The following is a 17053-nucleotide window of genomic DNA, read 5'->3' on the forward strand; positions in this document are numbered from 1 at the left end:
TCTTGGAAACATACAACATACCTAGGCACAATCAGGAAGAACTAGACTCTAGAACAAATGAATATCTAGTCACAAAATTGAAGCAGCAATAAAAAACCTTCCAACAAAAAAAAAGTCTTGGACCAGATGGTTTCACAGTCAAATTTTACCAGACCTACAAAGAAGAGCTGGTACCTATACTGTAGAAATCATTCCATAACATTGAGAAGGAAGGAATCCTCCTCAACTTGTTCTATGAAGCTAATATCACCGTGATACCAAAGCCAGGAAAGAAACAAAAGAAAGCCAACAAAAGAAAACTACAGACCAGTATTCATTATGAATAAAGACACAAAAATTCTCAATAAAGTCCTAGCAAACTCAATCAGTTGCATATCAAAAAAATAATCCACCATGGCCAGGCGGGCTTCATCCCAGAAGGATGGTTCAACAAATGCAAATCTATAAATGTGATTCACCACATAAATAGAAGCAAAAACAAAGACCATATGATCCTCTCAACACACACGGAAAAAGCATTTGACAAAATTCAGTACCTTTTTAAGATAAGAACTTTTAACGAAATAGGCATAGATGGACCATACTTCAATATTATACTCAATACTGGTCTGTATTATAAAAGCCATATATGACAAACCCACAGCCAACATCATACTGAATGGGAAAAATTGAGAGTACTTCACCTCAGAACTGGAACCAGACAAGGTTGCCCACTGTCACCACTTCTATTAAACAGAGGACTGGAAGTCCTAGCCGGTGTAAGCAGGTAAGAGAAGGAAATGAAAGGTATCCACATAGGGAAAAAAGAGGTCAAATTATCACTCTTTACTAATGATATGATCTCATATCTAGAAACCCCCAAGGCCTCTGCCAAGAGACTCCCAGGACTGATAAATAAATTCAGCAAAGTCTCAGGTTACAAAATCAATGTGCACAAATCAGTAGCATTCTTATACATCAGCAACAGTCAAGCTGAGAATCAAATTAAAGACTCAATACCTTTCACAATAGCAACAAAGAAAATAAAATACTTAGGAATGTATGTAACTAAGGAGATGAAGACCTCTACAGGGAGAACTATGAAACACTGAGGAAGGAAATCACAGAGGAAGTAAACTAATAGGAAAACATATCATGCTCATGGATTAGCAGAATCAACATTCTTAAAATGTCTATAATACCTAAAGTGATTTACAGATTCAGGGCAATCCTCACTAAAATACCAATGTCATTTTTGACAGCTCTAGAAAAACTATTTCTACGCTTTACATGGAACCAGAAAAGACCTTGCATAGCCAAAGCAACCTTACGCAAAAAGAACAAATTGGGAGGCATCAATTTACCAGTCTTCAAACTACTCTAAAAGGCTATACTAACCAAAAAAGCATGGGACTGGCACAAGAACCAAGACAAAGACCAATGGATCAGAACAGAGAACCCAGATATAAAATTCTCCAAATTTTAGGGGTATACACTGGTATAATAGTTCTCTTTACATAAATACAAGATTCACATAGAAAATTATTATGACAACATAACTTACATTAACAACAACACCCCTAGCTATTGTTATGCTTTATTCTTTAGCTAATGGATGCTAGGGAATCTTTTATTTCTTTTGTATTGTTATTGTATGCTGTTCTTCTAATTCACAAGCATGTATGGTCAACTGCCAATGAAAGGCTCATATATTTGATAATGGGGATACAAATCACTGGACTGAACTAACTTCTTTTTTAGAACCAATGTTAAAAATTGAAAATGGGAATATTATGTCTTTGATAGTCAAGTTAAAATACGAAAATACATTTTGTAAAGATATATTAAAATCAATTATATTTAATTCCTGCTTGCAAAAAAGAATAAAAGAACCATTATAAGTGTATTGCCATCAAGATGCTCAGACCATTCAGTTTTTTTACATAGGAGCTTTTCACATCTACAACATGCTGCTTTTGGACTCTGTGTCTAACATACCAACACATTGAAGACAAAATAGGATGTGAAATAACAAAAGATTTATATCAAATACAAATAAATATTTCACTAAACTTATCGAGTCAGAGAGAGTAGAGGAGATATAATAACTAAATGTTTAATTTAAATCATTGATAGAAATAGTCAGTGTCCTCTTTTCATAAGACACTTGGATTTTATTTGTATTCAAAAGCAATGGTAAATGTCAAATGACTACTAGACCATCCTTCTGAATACAAGAAAATATCACACTGTTTAACTCTCTAAACACAAAAAGTGCTTTCAGAAAAACAAAGATAAAGAGCAGCATGTCTTAGTCACACACATCAATTCAAAGACCACAAAATGCTATCAGATATCATGGGCATAACAGTGAAGTCCCTCAATGACTATATATTTTTAAATTTAGAACTTCAAAAAGAATTGCTTACAGATGAGCACTTTTAAAACCTAGGATAAATCTTATATATAAAGAACTGAGAAAAGTATAAAAGTTTATCTTAATTTGAGGAATCCTTTATTAAAACTAGCAACGTTAAAGACAGATCCTTGTAATAGGTACTATGTATAAAATAATATCTAAAAGTTCAGTTATACTTTCATTATGAAAAAAAAATAATGAGTTTAGTTAAAAAATAAATAATTTGACTATGAATGTCAATTGTGTGTGAATGCCAGCAAAGAAATGGAAAATAGACTCATTAGCCATGTACTTTTTCTTATTTGTCCTCACCACGTTTTACTGCAGCAATGATGGAAAAATACATGCATTGAAAAGCTAAAGAAAAGTCAAACAAATGGTCTAAATTTAATAGAAATAGTATTAATATGACCTTCCCCTGAACAAGAAGATGGTGAAGGGATTAAATGAGAACACGTGTAAAGTGCCTATCAATTACCTGTGTAATAAAGGTTACTTTCCTCCCCTCTCTCCTTACAAGGCTCACTATTATCATTAAGTCTTATGTCACCTAAACACAGTGACCTTTGAGAACGGGAGGGACTCAGTGCCCTACAGTCGAGACAGTACCAGGTATTTAGTAGGGGGTTAATAAATGTTTTCTGATTTACTGGAGGATAATAATAATGAACAAATGTAAAACAGAAGCTAATTGATAGGCTAAATGCATTAGTGCATTCCAGTGCCCTCTATATGGAAGGTTACTAACCCATCTCAGCTAAGTGCTGAAATTATAATTAAGTCTGATGCGAAGTCCTAGATTTATACCAATATAATTACAAATATTACTTAGCTTAGTAATATAATATGGCAAGAACAATGAGATGAGTAATTTAGATGATACTGCAAAGTGGGTTTTAATGTTTGAAACTTCTATTACAGTATACAGGATAAGTGCAAGTAGTGTAATTAAAACCTAAAAGAGCCTGATCGTTAAAACTCTGCTGCTCAACCTCATTAAAATGCATGTTTTCTCAATTAATCCAAACTTTTCCATTAAAAACATAAAAATATGCTTTCATTCCTTGCAAATAAATCTCTACAATACATATATTTAGGATCACACACCAAATAATGATTACAGTTAATCAGGGAAAAAATGATTGAGACAGTACTAGGTTTGAGTACATGGAGACCAACAAAGAGAATGAAAGACAAAGTGAGGACTGCCTGCTTTTTCATTTGTAAATTATCCAGTTATGACTAGATAAGCATTTAAAGAGGAAGAGGACTATAAATCCACCCTTCCCCAACCTTTATGTTTAAATGATACAAACCTAAGCAAAATGTTTACCTAGGAGATAACCCATATAATCATACATGGTCTGCTTCTTATTTACCATTCATAGTATCCTCCAATTAGTGACTCTTTTACACATGTTAGGTGTACAGAAAACTGTGGTGGAATATAATCAATTTGTTGTAGAAATACTATTCTTTAAATATGATGCATCACTAAGAAATTTATCAGAATAATAAGCTAATGTTAAATATCTAAAACCATAAGATAAGGTTTATATATGTTATGTTATTATGAAAAGCTTTTTAAAGATTATTTTACATTGATATATAACTTCCTATATAGAATATTGATTATAGAGAATTTTACTTTTTAAATTTGTATAATTCAATTTTCTTTAGATTTTGATACACTTCATACAGCAAATATTACTCAAAAACAATAGACACCTCTTATAAATGATGATCACATACTTATTTAAGAAGAGTAAATTTTTCAAGAGAAATTTCACTTTAAGTCACATGAAGCCTGTCACATAATTTAAAGAGTAATTCAGGGTAACTTAAGAAAATGTCACTAGAATTTACCATAATTGGAGAAAATGGAGTCTACATGATTTTCATATTAAAGTATAAAAGGAAATCAAAAGAAGGGGACATCTTGAATTTAAAGCATTATCTGACACAAGCTTAAATTATTTCTCCTATTTTTAAAAGAATATTTAAAAGAATAATCTAAATAGGTTCTAATTTTAGAAGAAATAGTACTTTCTATTTTTAAAACAAAATATTTTTAGTGGCCTATAGTTTAAAAAAAATAATACTTGATAAGCTATGATCAAAAGATCCTCTCTCATACCTATATTTACAAACCTACTGAATCAGTAGTGCTAGTGCTACTGTGCAGTTGTTTTCATAATAAAAGTCTACTTTCAAGGGTATTCCTATATCTTTTATGAAAATATTTTTTCTTCCTTCATGAAATATTTCAAAGAAAAGTAGGTTTATCATTATTTATAAGAAAATATTTCCCATTATATATATTTTACACTATACATATGACTTCTGTTTTTAAAATAAATTATATCTATATATACAGAGAATATAATGTCATCCTTAGCCAGGCATAGTGGTGAGTGACTGTAGTTTCAGCTACTTGGGAGCCTGAGGTAGAGGATAGCTTTGCCCAGGAGTTTGAGGCCAGCCTGGGCAACATAGTGAGACATCTCTGAAAAAAAATGTCATCCTTAAGAAAGGGTCTAAAAGCACAATGTTTTAGACAGTTTCTGAGAATCATTTTCCCTGAAAAATGAACAGTAAAGCCAACCATAAAAGTTGTAAAAATATTAAAATGATAAAGAAACAATGTATCTTAGATGTATAACAAATAAAAAACTCCAACAGACTACTGTTCTATAACAAAGCACCTAAAAACTTTGCTGCCCTTATAAGCAATGGATGCATTAAAAGTATAGATCTAGAAGGTTTTCAAAACCTAAACATAACAATTTGAAAAGGCATAGACATATTCAATTTTACATAAAGTTGGCATGCCTTGTTAAAATGATAATCAGTATTTGCTATATGTTTTCCTTTGGAAAAATGTTTTTAAGATGTTATATAGTGGTTACCTGTCATTTATGATCCAGTTCAGACAGAGATTGAGAGAGCTAAGATTCTTGCACCTCTTGACAATTTCCATCACGGTTTCATTATCCAGTTCAGTGATATGACGTAGGTCTAAGCTGGAAAGGTTTCTTAGCTAATGAGATAAAATGAAAGATGAAAAAGGTAAATGTTACATTTACTCTCAAAAATTATAGTTTATTACAAATAGAGTATCACTGTAAAATATTTAAAATAGATAAGTCTATTATAGAATCTTTTAATTAAACCTGTTATTTATTTAATATTTTACATACTACATTAAAAATGAGTATAGAAATCTATGAATGTATGAATGGCAACATTAAAATAAAATGGATTTTATTGCAGCATCATAAAAATCAGAAATTAGCAATCTACTGTCCAGTAGGTGGGGAAGCTACTGAATATATAACATTAAGTATATATAATTTGATAAGATTACTCTAACATTATTCAACTTCAGATATTCTTTTCATAATTATAATGGTATTTCTTTGTTTTCTCACTTTTAAAGAGTAAAATAGGAGTAAATGGCTACTTCAGAGATACTTTAGTGGTATTTAATCAATGTACTCCAAATTGTACTATTATGGGTATATGTTTCACCATGAAATAATATAAAATGTTTAAGAAGCAAAGATTTTTCCAGGTACCACTTTCTCCATTTCTTCATTTTTCTCTACTCCTTTCTTTAAGTTTCTTGTCTTCTTTGGATGTTTAATCTCCAAAGTAAATTAATGATACCATTTATATAAATGGTATATCTTAATTATACGATTAATGGTATATCTAATGGTAGGATTTTAATTATCTGCTTCCAATAAGCTACATTTTCAAATATTAAGGTATTTTTATTTAATAATAAAGAATTAATCTGGAGGCATGTGGCAGACCACACATCCCTCCCACCAAAGATGTCTATGCCCTAATATGTTACCTTACAAGGCAAAAAAGAATTAGCAACTATGATTAAAGTTATGGATCTTGAGATGGAGAGATTATCTCAGATTATCTGAGTAGGCCCCATCTAATCACATGAGCATCTCATAAGCAGAGAATCTTACCCAACTAAAGTCAGGGAGATGTGATGGAAGATACAGAAGACATGTGAACTATGAAAGGGGTTCAATCCATCTATACTAGCTTTGAATATGAAGAAAGGGGTCAGGAGCCAAGGAATATGGGAGACTGTAGAGTTGGGAACAGCCTTTAGCTGATAGCCAGTAAAAAATAGGGACCTCAGTCCTACAACCTTAAGGAACTTAATTTTGTCAAAAACCTGAAGGAATAATAGACTATATTCCCTCCTCAAGCTTTCAGAAAGGAACACAATCCAGGTTACACTTTGAGTTTAGCTTGCTGAGAGACTCATGTTGGTTGGACTTCTAAATTACAGAATAGTGAGATAATAAATTTGTGCTGTTTTAAACTGCTAAATGGGCAGGAATTTATTACAGCAGCAATAGAAAACTAGTACCTGGCATTTCCAGAACCCTGAAGAAGCTCTCCCAGGACTGGCTTGTCTTCTCTAGGCTACTGTCAAATCCTACCGTAAAGGGGGCAGGTTATCTATCCCAGCAGGAAGTAGACTTGCAGGTATAACCCAACTACTAAATGCCTCAGAGAAATGAAACAGCTAAATTCTACCTGACCATCAGTTTAGTTTAAACCCAAGTAGAGGGCCGACACATGAATCTCCACTGAAAATGTTCTATATTTCTGCTGTCCAGTATGGTAACCACATGCAGCTACTGAGCACTTAATATGTGACTAGTGTGACAGAGGATATGAATTTTTAATTTTATTGAATTGTAATTCATTTACATTTAATATTATGTCTGCACGTGACGGGTGGCACAGCTCTAGAGAATGGTTTTTGGAGGGGTGGAAGGCAAGTCAGCCAGGCAGTATTCACACCACCCTCTTTCCCCCTCAGCTCACAAAGGGATAAACTACACAGAGAAAGAGTTCATACAGAGTCACTATTCATTGCTCTCTGAAGTATGCTGAAGAACTGTGGAGAGAAACAGAGAGAACTAAGAGACATAAAATACAAAAAAGTCCACACCAGTGGGCCTTTTGAATTGACACAGCAAACTTCTGTGACATAGTCTTCTAAGCATTGGTAAAGAGAGAGCTTCAGGAAACCTTTGCTGCAATTGGCTTATCAAGCCAGATGTGCAAGAAAGTCACATCCAGTCCAGTGTGGGACTCAGGAAAATGACTCTTCAGAATGGAGGTAACAACAAATGAGTTCTGACAAAGTTCCTATTTAAGTCACCATAGGCTAAGGGCTTTACTAACATCAGCATATAATTGGTACTTGGCAACCAAGGCATAGCATAAGGGAAGAAACTCAATCTTGCTAAAATAAAACAGACCATTCTGGCTGTCTCAGCAGCTCCAGGCAACTGACCAGTCAGAACTTGGATAGACTCCTTCAGTTTCTCCTTCCTTAAAGGTCTCCTTACTCTAATAATAATAGCCAACACCAAGCCCAGGGACCAAATGTGAGCTGTTTGGGCTCTCATGTTCTACCCCAAACATAGCTCCTGATCCCTATGTCTTAACTCTCACTATAGCTAATTTTTTTTTAAGTATCTAAAGAGACAAAAAAAGAAGGAACTATATGGAAAATAAAAACAATAGCAAAATAAGTTTCTATAATCCTTCTGACCTCACTAAAATTCACCTATGGAATCAAAGGGCTTATGCCTGTGCTCCTTGCTATGTTTTCTTCCCTCCTAATACCTGACCTATCTCCATGTGGTGGCCACAGGAATTGATGTCATCCACAGTCATGGCTGGACTTGGGGTAAAGTGGAAGGCCATGAGTCCAGTGCCAATGCCTTTTATGAACAGGAGACATGAGGAGTATGGAGTAAGATGGCAAAAAAGAAAAAAAAAAAAGAAAAGAAAAAAGACACAGAAGAAAAGCCAAATAGCACAAGTCTCAAAGTCTCAGTGTTTTGTTTGTTAATTGTATTTGTTGTTATTATTTTTTAAAAGAGGTAGGAAACTAATGGTCTGGAAGCAGCCATGCAGAGCACAGAGGATCCTGGCCTCACCTTCTACTCCTGAGAAACACAGTGAGAAAATAAATAGGTGGGGTGGGCAGATTCTAAGACAACCCCAATAATCCATACCCTACTATAACACCTACCCCTTGATTGTGGCGAGACATATGAGTAGAGTAGGATATCCTCATTATGAAGCAAAGGTAAAGGGATTTTGTAGCAGGAATCATGGTCCCTCACCAGCTGTCATTGAATGAATCAAAATCGAAAGAATCCTGGGTGGGCCTGACCTAATCAGTTGAGCTCTTAAAAAGGATCTAGAGGTCAGAGAGATCCCCCTGCTGGCCTTGAAGAAGTGGCCATGTTGTGAGAAGGACTATGAGAGGCCTCTAGAAACTAAGATCAGCAAGAAAATGGGGACTTTAGTCCTTTAACCACAAGGAACAAAATTTTTCCCAACAACTACATGAGCTTAAAAGAGGAACTGAGCTCTAGAAAGAAAACATCCCTAGTTGAGACCTTGACTGCCTGTGAGATTCTAGGCAGAGGGCACAGCTACGTTATGTCCAGACTCCTGACCTATGGAAATAGTGAGATGATAAATGTACATCATTTTATGCTGCTAAATTTGTGGTAATTTATTGCATACCAATAGAAAACTAATATAGGAGGGCTGCAGGGTTGGATAGCCACATGTAGAAGACTGAAACAGGATCCACACCTATCACCTCTCACAAAATTCAACTCACGGTGGATGACAGACTTAAACCTAAGGCATGAAACTATTAAGAATTCTAAAAGAAAATGTTGGAAAAACTCTTATAGCCTAGGAAAAGAATTTATGAAGAAGACCTCAAAGGCAATCACAGCAACAAAAATAAATAAATGGGACCTGATCAAATTAAAAAGCTTCTGCACAGCCAAGGAAACTATCAAGAGAGCAAACAGACAACCTACAGAATGAGAGAAAATATTCGCATGTTACACAACGAATAAAGGGCTAATACCTAGAATCTACATAGAACACAGGAAAATCAGCAAGAAAAAATCAAACAACCCTATCAAAAAGTAGGCAAAGGACATGAACAGAAACTTTTCAAAAGAAGATAGACTAACAGCTAACAAACATATAAAAAAATGCTCAACATTTCTGATCATCAGGGAAATGCAAATCAAAACCACAATGAGATATAACTTAACTGCAGTGAGAATGGCCTTTATCAAAAGGGCCCCAAACAATAAATGTTGACAGGGATGCAGAGAGATAGGAACACTCCTACACTGCTGGTGGGACTGAAAATAGTACAACCTCTGTGGAAAGCAATATAGAGATACCTCAAAGAGATACAAGTAGATCTACTATTTGATCCAGCAATCACATTACTGGGCATCAACCCAAAGAAAAAAAAGATATTCTATAAAAAAGACATCTGCACTCAAATGTTTATAGCAGCACAGTTTACAATTGCAAAGATGTGGAAATAACCCAAGTGCCCATTAATACATGAGTGGATTAATAAAATGTGGTATATGTATACCATGGAGTTCTACTCAGCCACAGAAAATAATGGTGATATAGCACCTCTTGTATTGTCCTGGATAGAGCTGGAGCCCATTCTACTAAGTGAAGTATCACAAAAATGGAAAAACAAGCACCATAAGTACTCACTATCACATTGGTATTGATTGACTTAACTGACCAACACTTGTGTGCCCATATATTAGTAACATTCACCAGGTGTTGGGCAGGTGGGGGGGAGGAGGGGATGGGTAGATTCACACTTAACAGGTGTGGTGCGCACTGTCAGGGGAATGGACATGCTTGAAGCTCTGACTCAGGTGGGGCAAAGGCAATATATGTAAGGTAAACATTTGTATACCCATAATATGCTGAAATAAAAAAAAAAAGAAAGAAAACTAATACAGGAGGGCTGCAGGGGACACCTTTGAAGAGAAGCCAGGCTTCACTTAACAAAGAGAATATCACTGGCCACTTTCAGGACTGAGGCTCACTGCCCCTCATAAGGTGCATATGCCCACAAAAGCACAGAGATGCTCGGTCCATTCTGCCTTCTCCTCTAGGTTTACCTTTATTTACCAAGGAAGTAATTCCTGGAAGACAGGCAGTTCTCACATGGCCACTCTTGTTAGCTTCATATTAGGCGAGAGAGACAGAGGCACAGAGAAAGGTGGGGAGGTATTGTTAAATTTTTTAAAACCACCCTTACTTGTGGGAAGATGGGTTTAAAGGAAATGCTTCCGGGAAATGTTTGCATAGCCGCTGGCTTTTACTCTATTCATACTTTGTCAATAGTCACACGCTTCCATATATATCTTAGTACCACAAGTTAGCTGTCTTTTTATTTTCCCTAAAGTTTTATTTTTCCATGAGATTTTGCTCTGGGGCTAGAGAAGTGGCCAAAATGGTTTTTTCACTGGTCAAGTTTTCTTATCCTTGATAGAGCAAAGTTGAACCTATACATGTCAAAGACCCGAGTCACTGTTAAATTTGATACTCCTTTTACTGATGTTTCCCACACTTCCATTTTCTATCTAAAAAATCATCATTTTTTAAACCAGATTATCTTTACAGCTAGCTTTCTTTACAGGACATTTTTGATCCCTATACCCAAAAAGTTTTTATCACTATTGGAGATGTGCTGTTCCTTTAATATGTAAAGACTCAAACAGCCCCTTTGAGCTGCAGATACTGGGTGGTTTGCTAGGCTCATGAGCTGATAACAGTCCTATGCTGGTACCACAACAAAATCAAAAATAAATACCCTAAGTGGACCCAAAGGGCTTCTTGAAAATACTTTGATGCATGACTATTAAATGTATAAATGGTAAGGATTAATTTTGCTGTCTATAATCATATGCATATGTGAACTGTTGTATATAGCCATGCATAATACACATATAGCATCATTTTATTTTCCCAATTACTCTTTATTATAGTCTCTAGGAAGATGCAAAAATTATAAAGGTTTTATGCAGTCACATAAATATCTCCTATACAAGCATATTCTGGGGTATAGCAGAGCTTCTGACATAGAGTTTCTATTTGAATTCTTACATATCTCTTAGCTTCCTTCATTGTAAAGTATCTCTTCACCACAACAGTGTGAATGTGCTTAATGCCACTGAACTGTACACTTAAAAATAGTTAAAATGGTAAATTCTACATTAAGTGTATTTTACCATGATAAAAAAACATTGCTTCATCAACTAGAAGATGGTGAGAGCATACAATAAAAATTCTGTAGAGAAGAAAATTTAAAGTTTCTTGTGCCAGTTCAGTCCCTCATATTAGGAAAGATAACTAAGTATCAAAGAGGTTGGACTAACTTATTAAAGTGCAAATAATGAAGACAGAGATGCTAGCAAACCTAAAACTATTTTGCAGACACGGGAAAATCCAAAGATTTTCCTTCTAGAACTAATCTACAGGAAGAAGTAATAATTCCAGTTACTATCTGTATGTGACAAAATTCTAATTCTAGTTGACTCTTGAAGTTTTTGTAACTCTACATGCAGGCCCACTCTTCAGTGTAAGGTGGACCAGATGATGAAACTAAGCCACTTGTGACTGTTTCTGTCCTGTATTTACTGTCCAGAAGTTGAACATTTCTTACTCTTCCAATTGAGCACAAATGCATCCAAGAGGAAACAGTTTTACATTGGCTCTCACACTCCAGGATTCTATTGAGAACTTGAAGTGTATTTTACTCTCATTTTTTCATGAGCTGACAGCCACTAACTATGTTCACATGGCTTCTCTATGACCATTTTGGCCAACTCGAAATATGACAGTATGCAAAGGCAGTCTCAGGAAAATAATTCCCAGTAACCAGCATCATTACAAGAAACAGACCTAGAGCCTCCATGGGATGTGGCATTTTTATTCAAAACTCCAGAAACAGCTCTGTCAAATTCATCACATTCCTTCCCCTGCTATGAGAATTTCATTATAGTGCCCTCCAGTGTTTCATAAAACACTACCTAAAGTAATCTTTCATAGTCTGAAACAGATAATTACATTTAGCAAACTGACATTTTAATTAAACTTACTTTCCTTATAATTCACTGGTAGTCTTGGGTTATACAAATCACAGAGGATTTGAATAAGCAAAGCCTTACAACCAAGATCTAAATGCTTCATTCCAATTGTCAAACATTTAGTAGAGTATTTTTTTAAAATACCCAAATCAGAATGTAGACTATAGGTAATCACCTTTCAGTTTAGTACTGCTTTTATTAGTAAAACTATGATTTCTATCTAATTCATGTTAAAGACTAAAATTAGCCAATGATTGGTATGGCCATGTATATTCTTAAATATAAAATGAGATACTAAAATGTTACCTAGGAAACACAGGCTTGGAGGGTTATAAAAATACCTCAAATGGCTTCCAAATTTCCTTAAGACCCTAGAAAAGTAAAAATGAAATAAAACCCTCAATTATACAGGCTGACTACAGTGAATGAACCAACGAAAGAAGACTCATGGCAGTGTGGATCTTCCACCATTTCAGTCTACGGGGGATAATTTATGTGAGACCAGTGGGAAGTGATAATTTTTGGAAAGAACAAAAACTTCTGTATAATTAAATATGTGGAAATGTCAATTAGTATATAAATTCTTCTTGCCAGCACTGCAGATATTGGCTTTATTGGGACCAGCTTTCTAAGCAATCAGTTGTAATCTTTAAAGAGCTAAGTCAAGGGTTAAGACAAGCCTTGCTGATGAAGGAGCTACTGGGGCTCTAGATCAGCACCACACTCACTTGCCAAACACTTGTCAGACAATCAAGATGGAGACCAAGGGAGAACCCAGAGGCAGAGGAAGATAGAAAGGTCAGAGAAAGTCAGTTATAAGAAAATTGGGGAGAGCTGCCTATTAAGGACAAGGGAAGAAACTGAAGGAGAAAGGGAAGAGGGTTGTAGCATAGATTGTATAGCATAAATATAGGGGGGAAAAAGTAAAGAAATGAAGACTGCTGGGAATGGAAAGAAAAGGGGCATAGAGAATTTCTGTCCACATGTGTAGGAAGACTTCCACACCTTGACAGGGTCTGATATCTACACTTAGAGAAGAACATGGTTGGATAAGGGAGGGAAGAAATAACATCCCTTCTACCATCAACTAGAGGCTTGAACCTCAGTTTGGTTAAGGCTGGCACTCAAGTATAAAAATGGCAATAAAAAGCTAAATAAGCCACATTTAGGAAGTCCTTCCCAGCATCTCATAGAACTGAGAACATCAGGGTGGAATTGAAAATCTCTTTTAAATTGCCTTAAAGCTTGGCAGAGACAATAAAAAATGTTAATATCATCCATGAAAACAGGACTTCCAGGGTCTTAGAATCCACAGTAGCTATCATGTCAGTTCTCAGGTACCTTCTCTATGTATTCCCTTTCACCCATTGCCTTGTTAATCACACTGGGCTTCGTCTCTGCATTATTTTCAAATCCAAGGCCTGCTTAGTTCTACCATTCACCTACTATACCTGACATCTTTCTCTACTTTATGCACATTCTGTTTCGTTTTCTAGTATACTTTACTGTCCTGCTTCTCAGAGATGTCCCTTCTAACTCCTTCTTGCCACAGCACGAGCCAGATTAATCTTCCTTAAACAACTTGAATCATATCTCCCATCCTCTCCAAAGTTTTTAGGAAACAGAAATATTGCTGCAGCAAAGAGGAAACCTAGAGCTTCCAAATCAAGGCCCTTCACTGCCATCCTTACCATTCCCTGAAATCTGTTAAGCTAACTTGAATCTCCTTTCCCAGATGTTGGGAAGTTGTTCTCACTGTGCTCCGTGAACTGTGCTCATTATTTTAAAACTGTTCTCACTTCACTCCTTTTACTCAGTAACTTAGAAGTGTCTCCTTCTCCTCTCCCTTCCACTTATTCAACTGACTGGTTCAAATCTCATATTTTCCACAAAGCCTCCTTGACTACTTTACAAAGAAGGAAAAAATAAAGTCTTAGAAATATACCTACCTTAATGCAAATTATTAAGTAGGCAGTTCTCAACATATCTATACCCTTTAAATGGGGAATCATTAACTGGCAACAGCTGTCAAGGGACCAGGGCACAACCTTTCCCTCCTGTTACAACTACTTGGGAGTGCCCTCTGACTTCTTCATCTCCTTCATCTTCCCTTCCCCGTTACCTTCCTCCTCCCCGACCAGCCTTTTCCTAGCCTGTGCTGCTCAGGATGAATCTCTCATTGTAAACATTTGACATCTAATCTTACTGCCTAAACTGGTCCAAATCTGAGACTCTGATGCAGTAGTTGATGTGCCTCTTTGTTCAATCATTCACACTCATTTAAATGTTTCCTTACCTCTGGCTCTAACCTTGGCTACATGTTAGGATCACGGGGAACTTTAAAAGGAAATACTAATGGCCAGGCCCCATCCTTAGAGATTCTGATTTAACTGCCTTGGGACAGGGCAAGTCACTTCTCTAGTGCAGAACAATTGATATTTAAACCCAATTACTGAAAGTGCAAAAGTAATTTGTACAGCTCAGTCTCTTTAATCACTCAAAAAAAGAATGCAGATGGTATTATTTATGTAGTCAATAACTATTGATTGGGCACCTACTATGTACCAGGAACTATTCCAGCTGCTAAAAATATAACAGGGAACAAAACAAACAAAAATCCCTGTTCATAGGGTACTTATGTTCCTAGTTAGGGGGAGGGGGCAATAAGTAAACAAATTGTTTAGTGTGTTGAAAGTTGTTAAGTACTATACAGAAAAATAAAGCAAGGCAAGGTGGGTGGAGAAGAGAGAGAAGGAAGATAGGTTTAATTTTAAATAGGCAGTCAAAGGTTATCTCATTGAAAAGATGATATGTGAGCAAGGTTTTAAAGGAGGTAAAGGGCAAATTAAACCATGTTGATGTCTGGGGCAAGAGTTAATGCAGTGCAAAGGTCCTGAGAGGGAAACTGGCCTGAACATTTTGGAAGATTAGTAAGAAGCCACTGGTGCTGGATCAGAGTGAATGGAAGACCATGAGGAGACTATCATGGTCAAAGAGGTGAGTGAGGAAGGGAAGACTGCATAGGGCCTTTTAGGCCCTATAAGGATTTTAGCTTTTGTTCTCAGTAATTTGGGAGCCACTGGAGAGTTTTAAACAAGACTGATGTCAAGGGACCAGGGCACAACCTTTCCCTCCTGTTACAACTACTTGGGAGTGCCCTCTTTGACTTGACTTCTTCATCTCCTTCATCTTCCCTTCCCCGTTCCCTTCCTCCTCCCCGACCAGCCTTTTCCTAGCCTGTGCTGCTCACGATGAATCTCTCATTGTAAAAATTTGACATCTAATCTTACTGCCTAAACTGGTCCAAATCTGGTCCAAATCATGTCCCATGATCTATCTTACATTTTTAAATGATCATTCCAGCTTTTGTGTTGAGTCTAGAACATAGAAGCAAAGGTGGAAGCAAAGAAAGGCTATAACAAATTAATCTAGCCAAGAGATATCAGTGACTTGGAACACAATGACAGCAGTTGGAGATGATATGAAATGATCAGAACCTGGATACACAATATTTGAAAGTAGAATCAATATAATATTTTGCCAAATGGGTTAGGGGGCTGGAGAGAAAAAGAGGAGTCAAGGATGATTCCAAGGTTTTTGGTTTGAGCAACTAGAAGGTTATTGTTGAAACTATCCAAGATAGTTTGGGGGCAGGTAAGAAAGAGTTTTGTTTTGAATATGCTGTCTTAGATGCCTAGATATCCAAGGAGAGATATCAAATAAACTTAGGAGTTGCCAACATATAAATGGCATTTACACTTCTAAATGTAATATATAATTGTATTGGTTATATAAAAATGTTGAATTTATTGTTAGCTAGGTATAAACAGTAGTCTTACAATTTACAGTGAATGAAAAAATAAATTACTAATTACTGTATTAAATTAATATGCAGACATACACACAGCAATAAAATATAGTGCATAAAATCTAGCCCAACTCTATAAACATTACATTAACAGCAACAGTGTCCCCAAAAGCCACCTGGGCAGTTATAAGGCTGGATTCATTTCTTTAGCCCGATTCATTTCTTTAGCCTATCAAAGCATAATTTAGCCTTCAAAGCCCCAGTGAACATCCTCTGTTAAAGCCTCCTGGGACGCCCACATTCAGAGGATGAAATTCTGACCTCTGTACGACCACTGATGTTGCTCATTTTTTAATAATTTGGTTTAATTAAGTGTATGTTCCTCCAACTAGAGTCAAAAGCAAGCTACTGCAGGTCAGGACCCCATCTTAGTCATCTGTGTGTTACCAGCACATAACACAGTGCTAGGCACAAACACATTTATTAAATGCTTATTACTGAATGACTAAATTTGAAATCAGGGTCAAAACTTTAGAGACAATTTTATTCATTTAAGTTTCCAGAACTCAGGGCTCCATTCTTTTAACTACATCAAATGTTGGACCTGCAGCCCTGATGTTACATGCTTTTAAAAAGTGTTCTATTTGAACATAAACTTAAATAATATGTAAATATTAAATAATAAAAAGCAACATTCTCATTCCATACAATTAAAGGTCATCTCAGAACAAAAATCATAATGAGTTCTCTATTTACATATTTGTTCTTCAAATGCAGAACACTTTTTTTAAAGCCTCTGTAAGTTGTCAGAGTTTTGAAGTATATGTGGCAGGAATTTTGAGTAAT

General features: G+C 35.7%; 1 protein-coding gene across 1 annotated transcript in view; it reads right to left on the reverse strand.

Moving 5' to 3' along the window:
* Nucleotides 1–17053, reverse strand: part of FBXL17 (F-box and leucine rich repeat protein 17) — a 488282-nt gene that overhangs the window by 301447 nt on the left and 169782 nt on the right. The window contains exon 6 of the mRNA XM_012790242.2: nucleotides 5308–5438. Coding sequence (XP_012645696.2) covers nucleotides 5308–5438 — 131 coding nt within the window. The remainder of the gene's footprint in view (nucleotides 1–5307; nucleotides 5439–17053) is intronic.

This window comes from Microcebus murinus, chromosome 11 (assembly GCF_040939455.1).
Source record: "Microcebus murinus isolate Inina chromosome 11, M.murinus_Inina_mat1.0, whole genome shotgun sequence".
NCBI classification, from domain to species: domain Eukaryota; kingdom Metazoa; phylum Chordata; class Mammalia; order Primates; family Cheirogaleidae; genus Microcebus; species Microcebus murinus.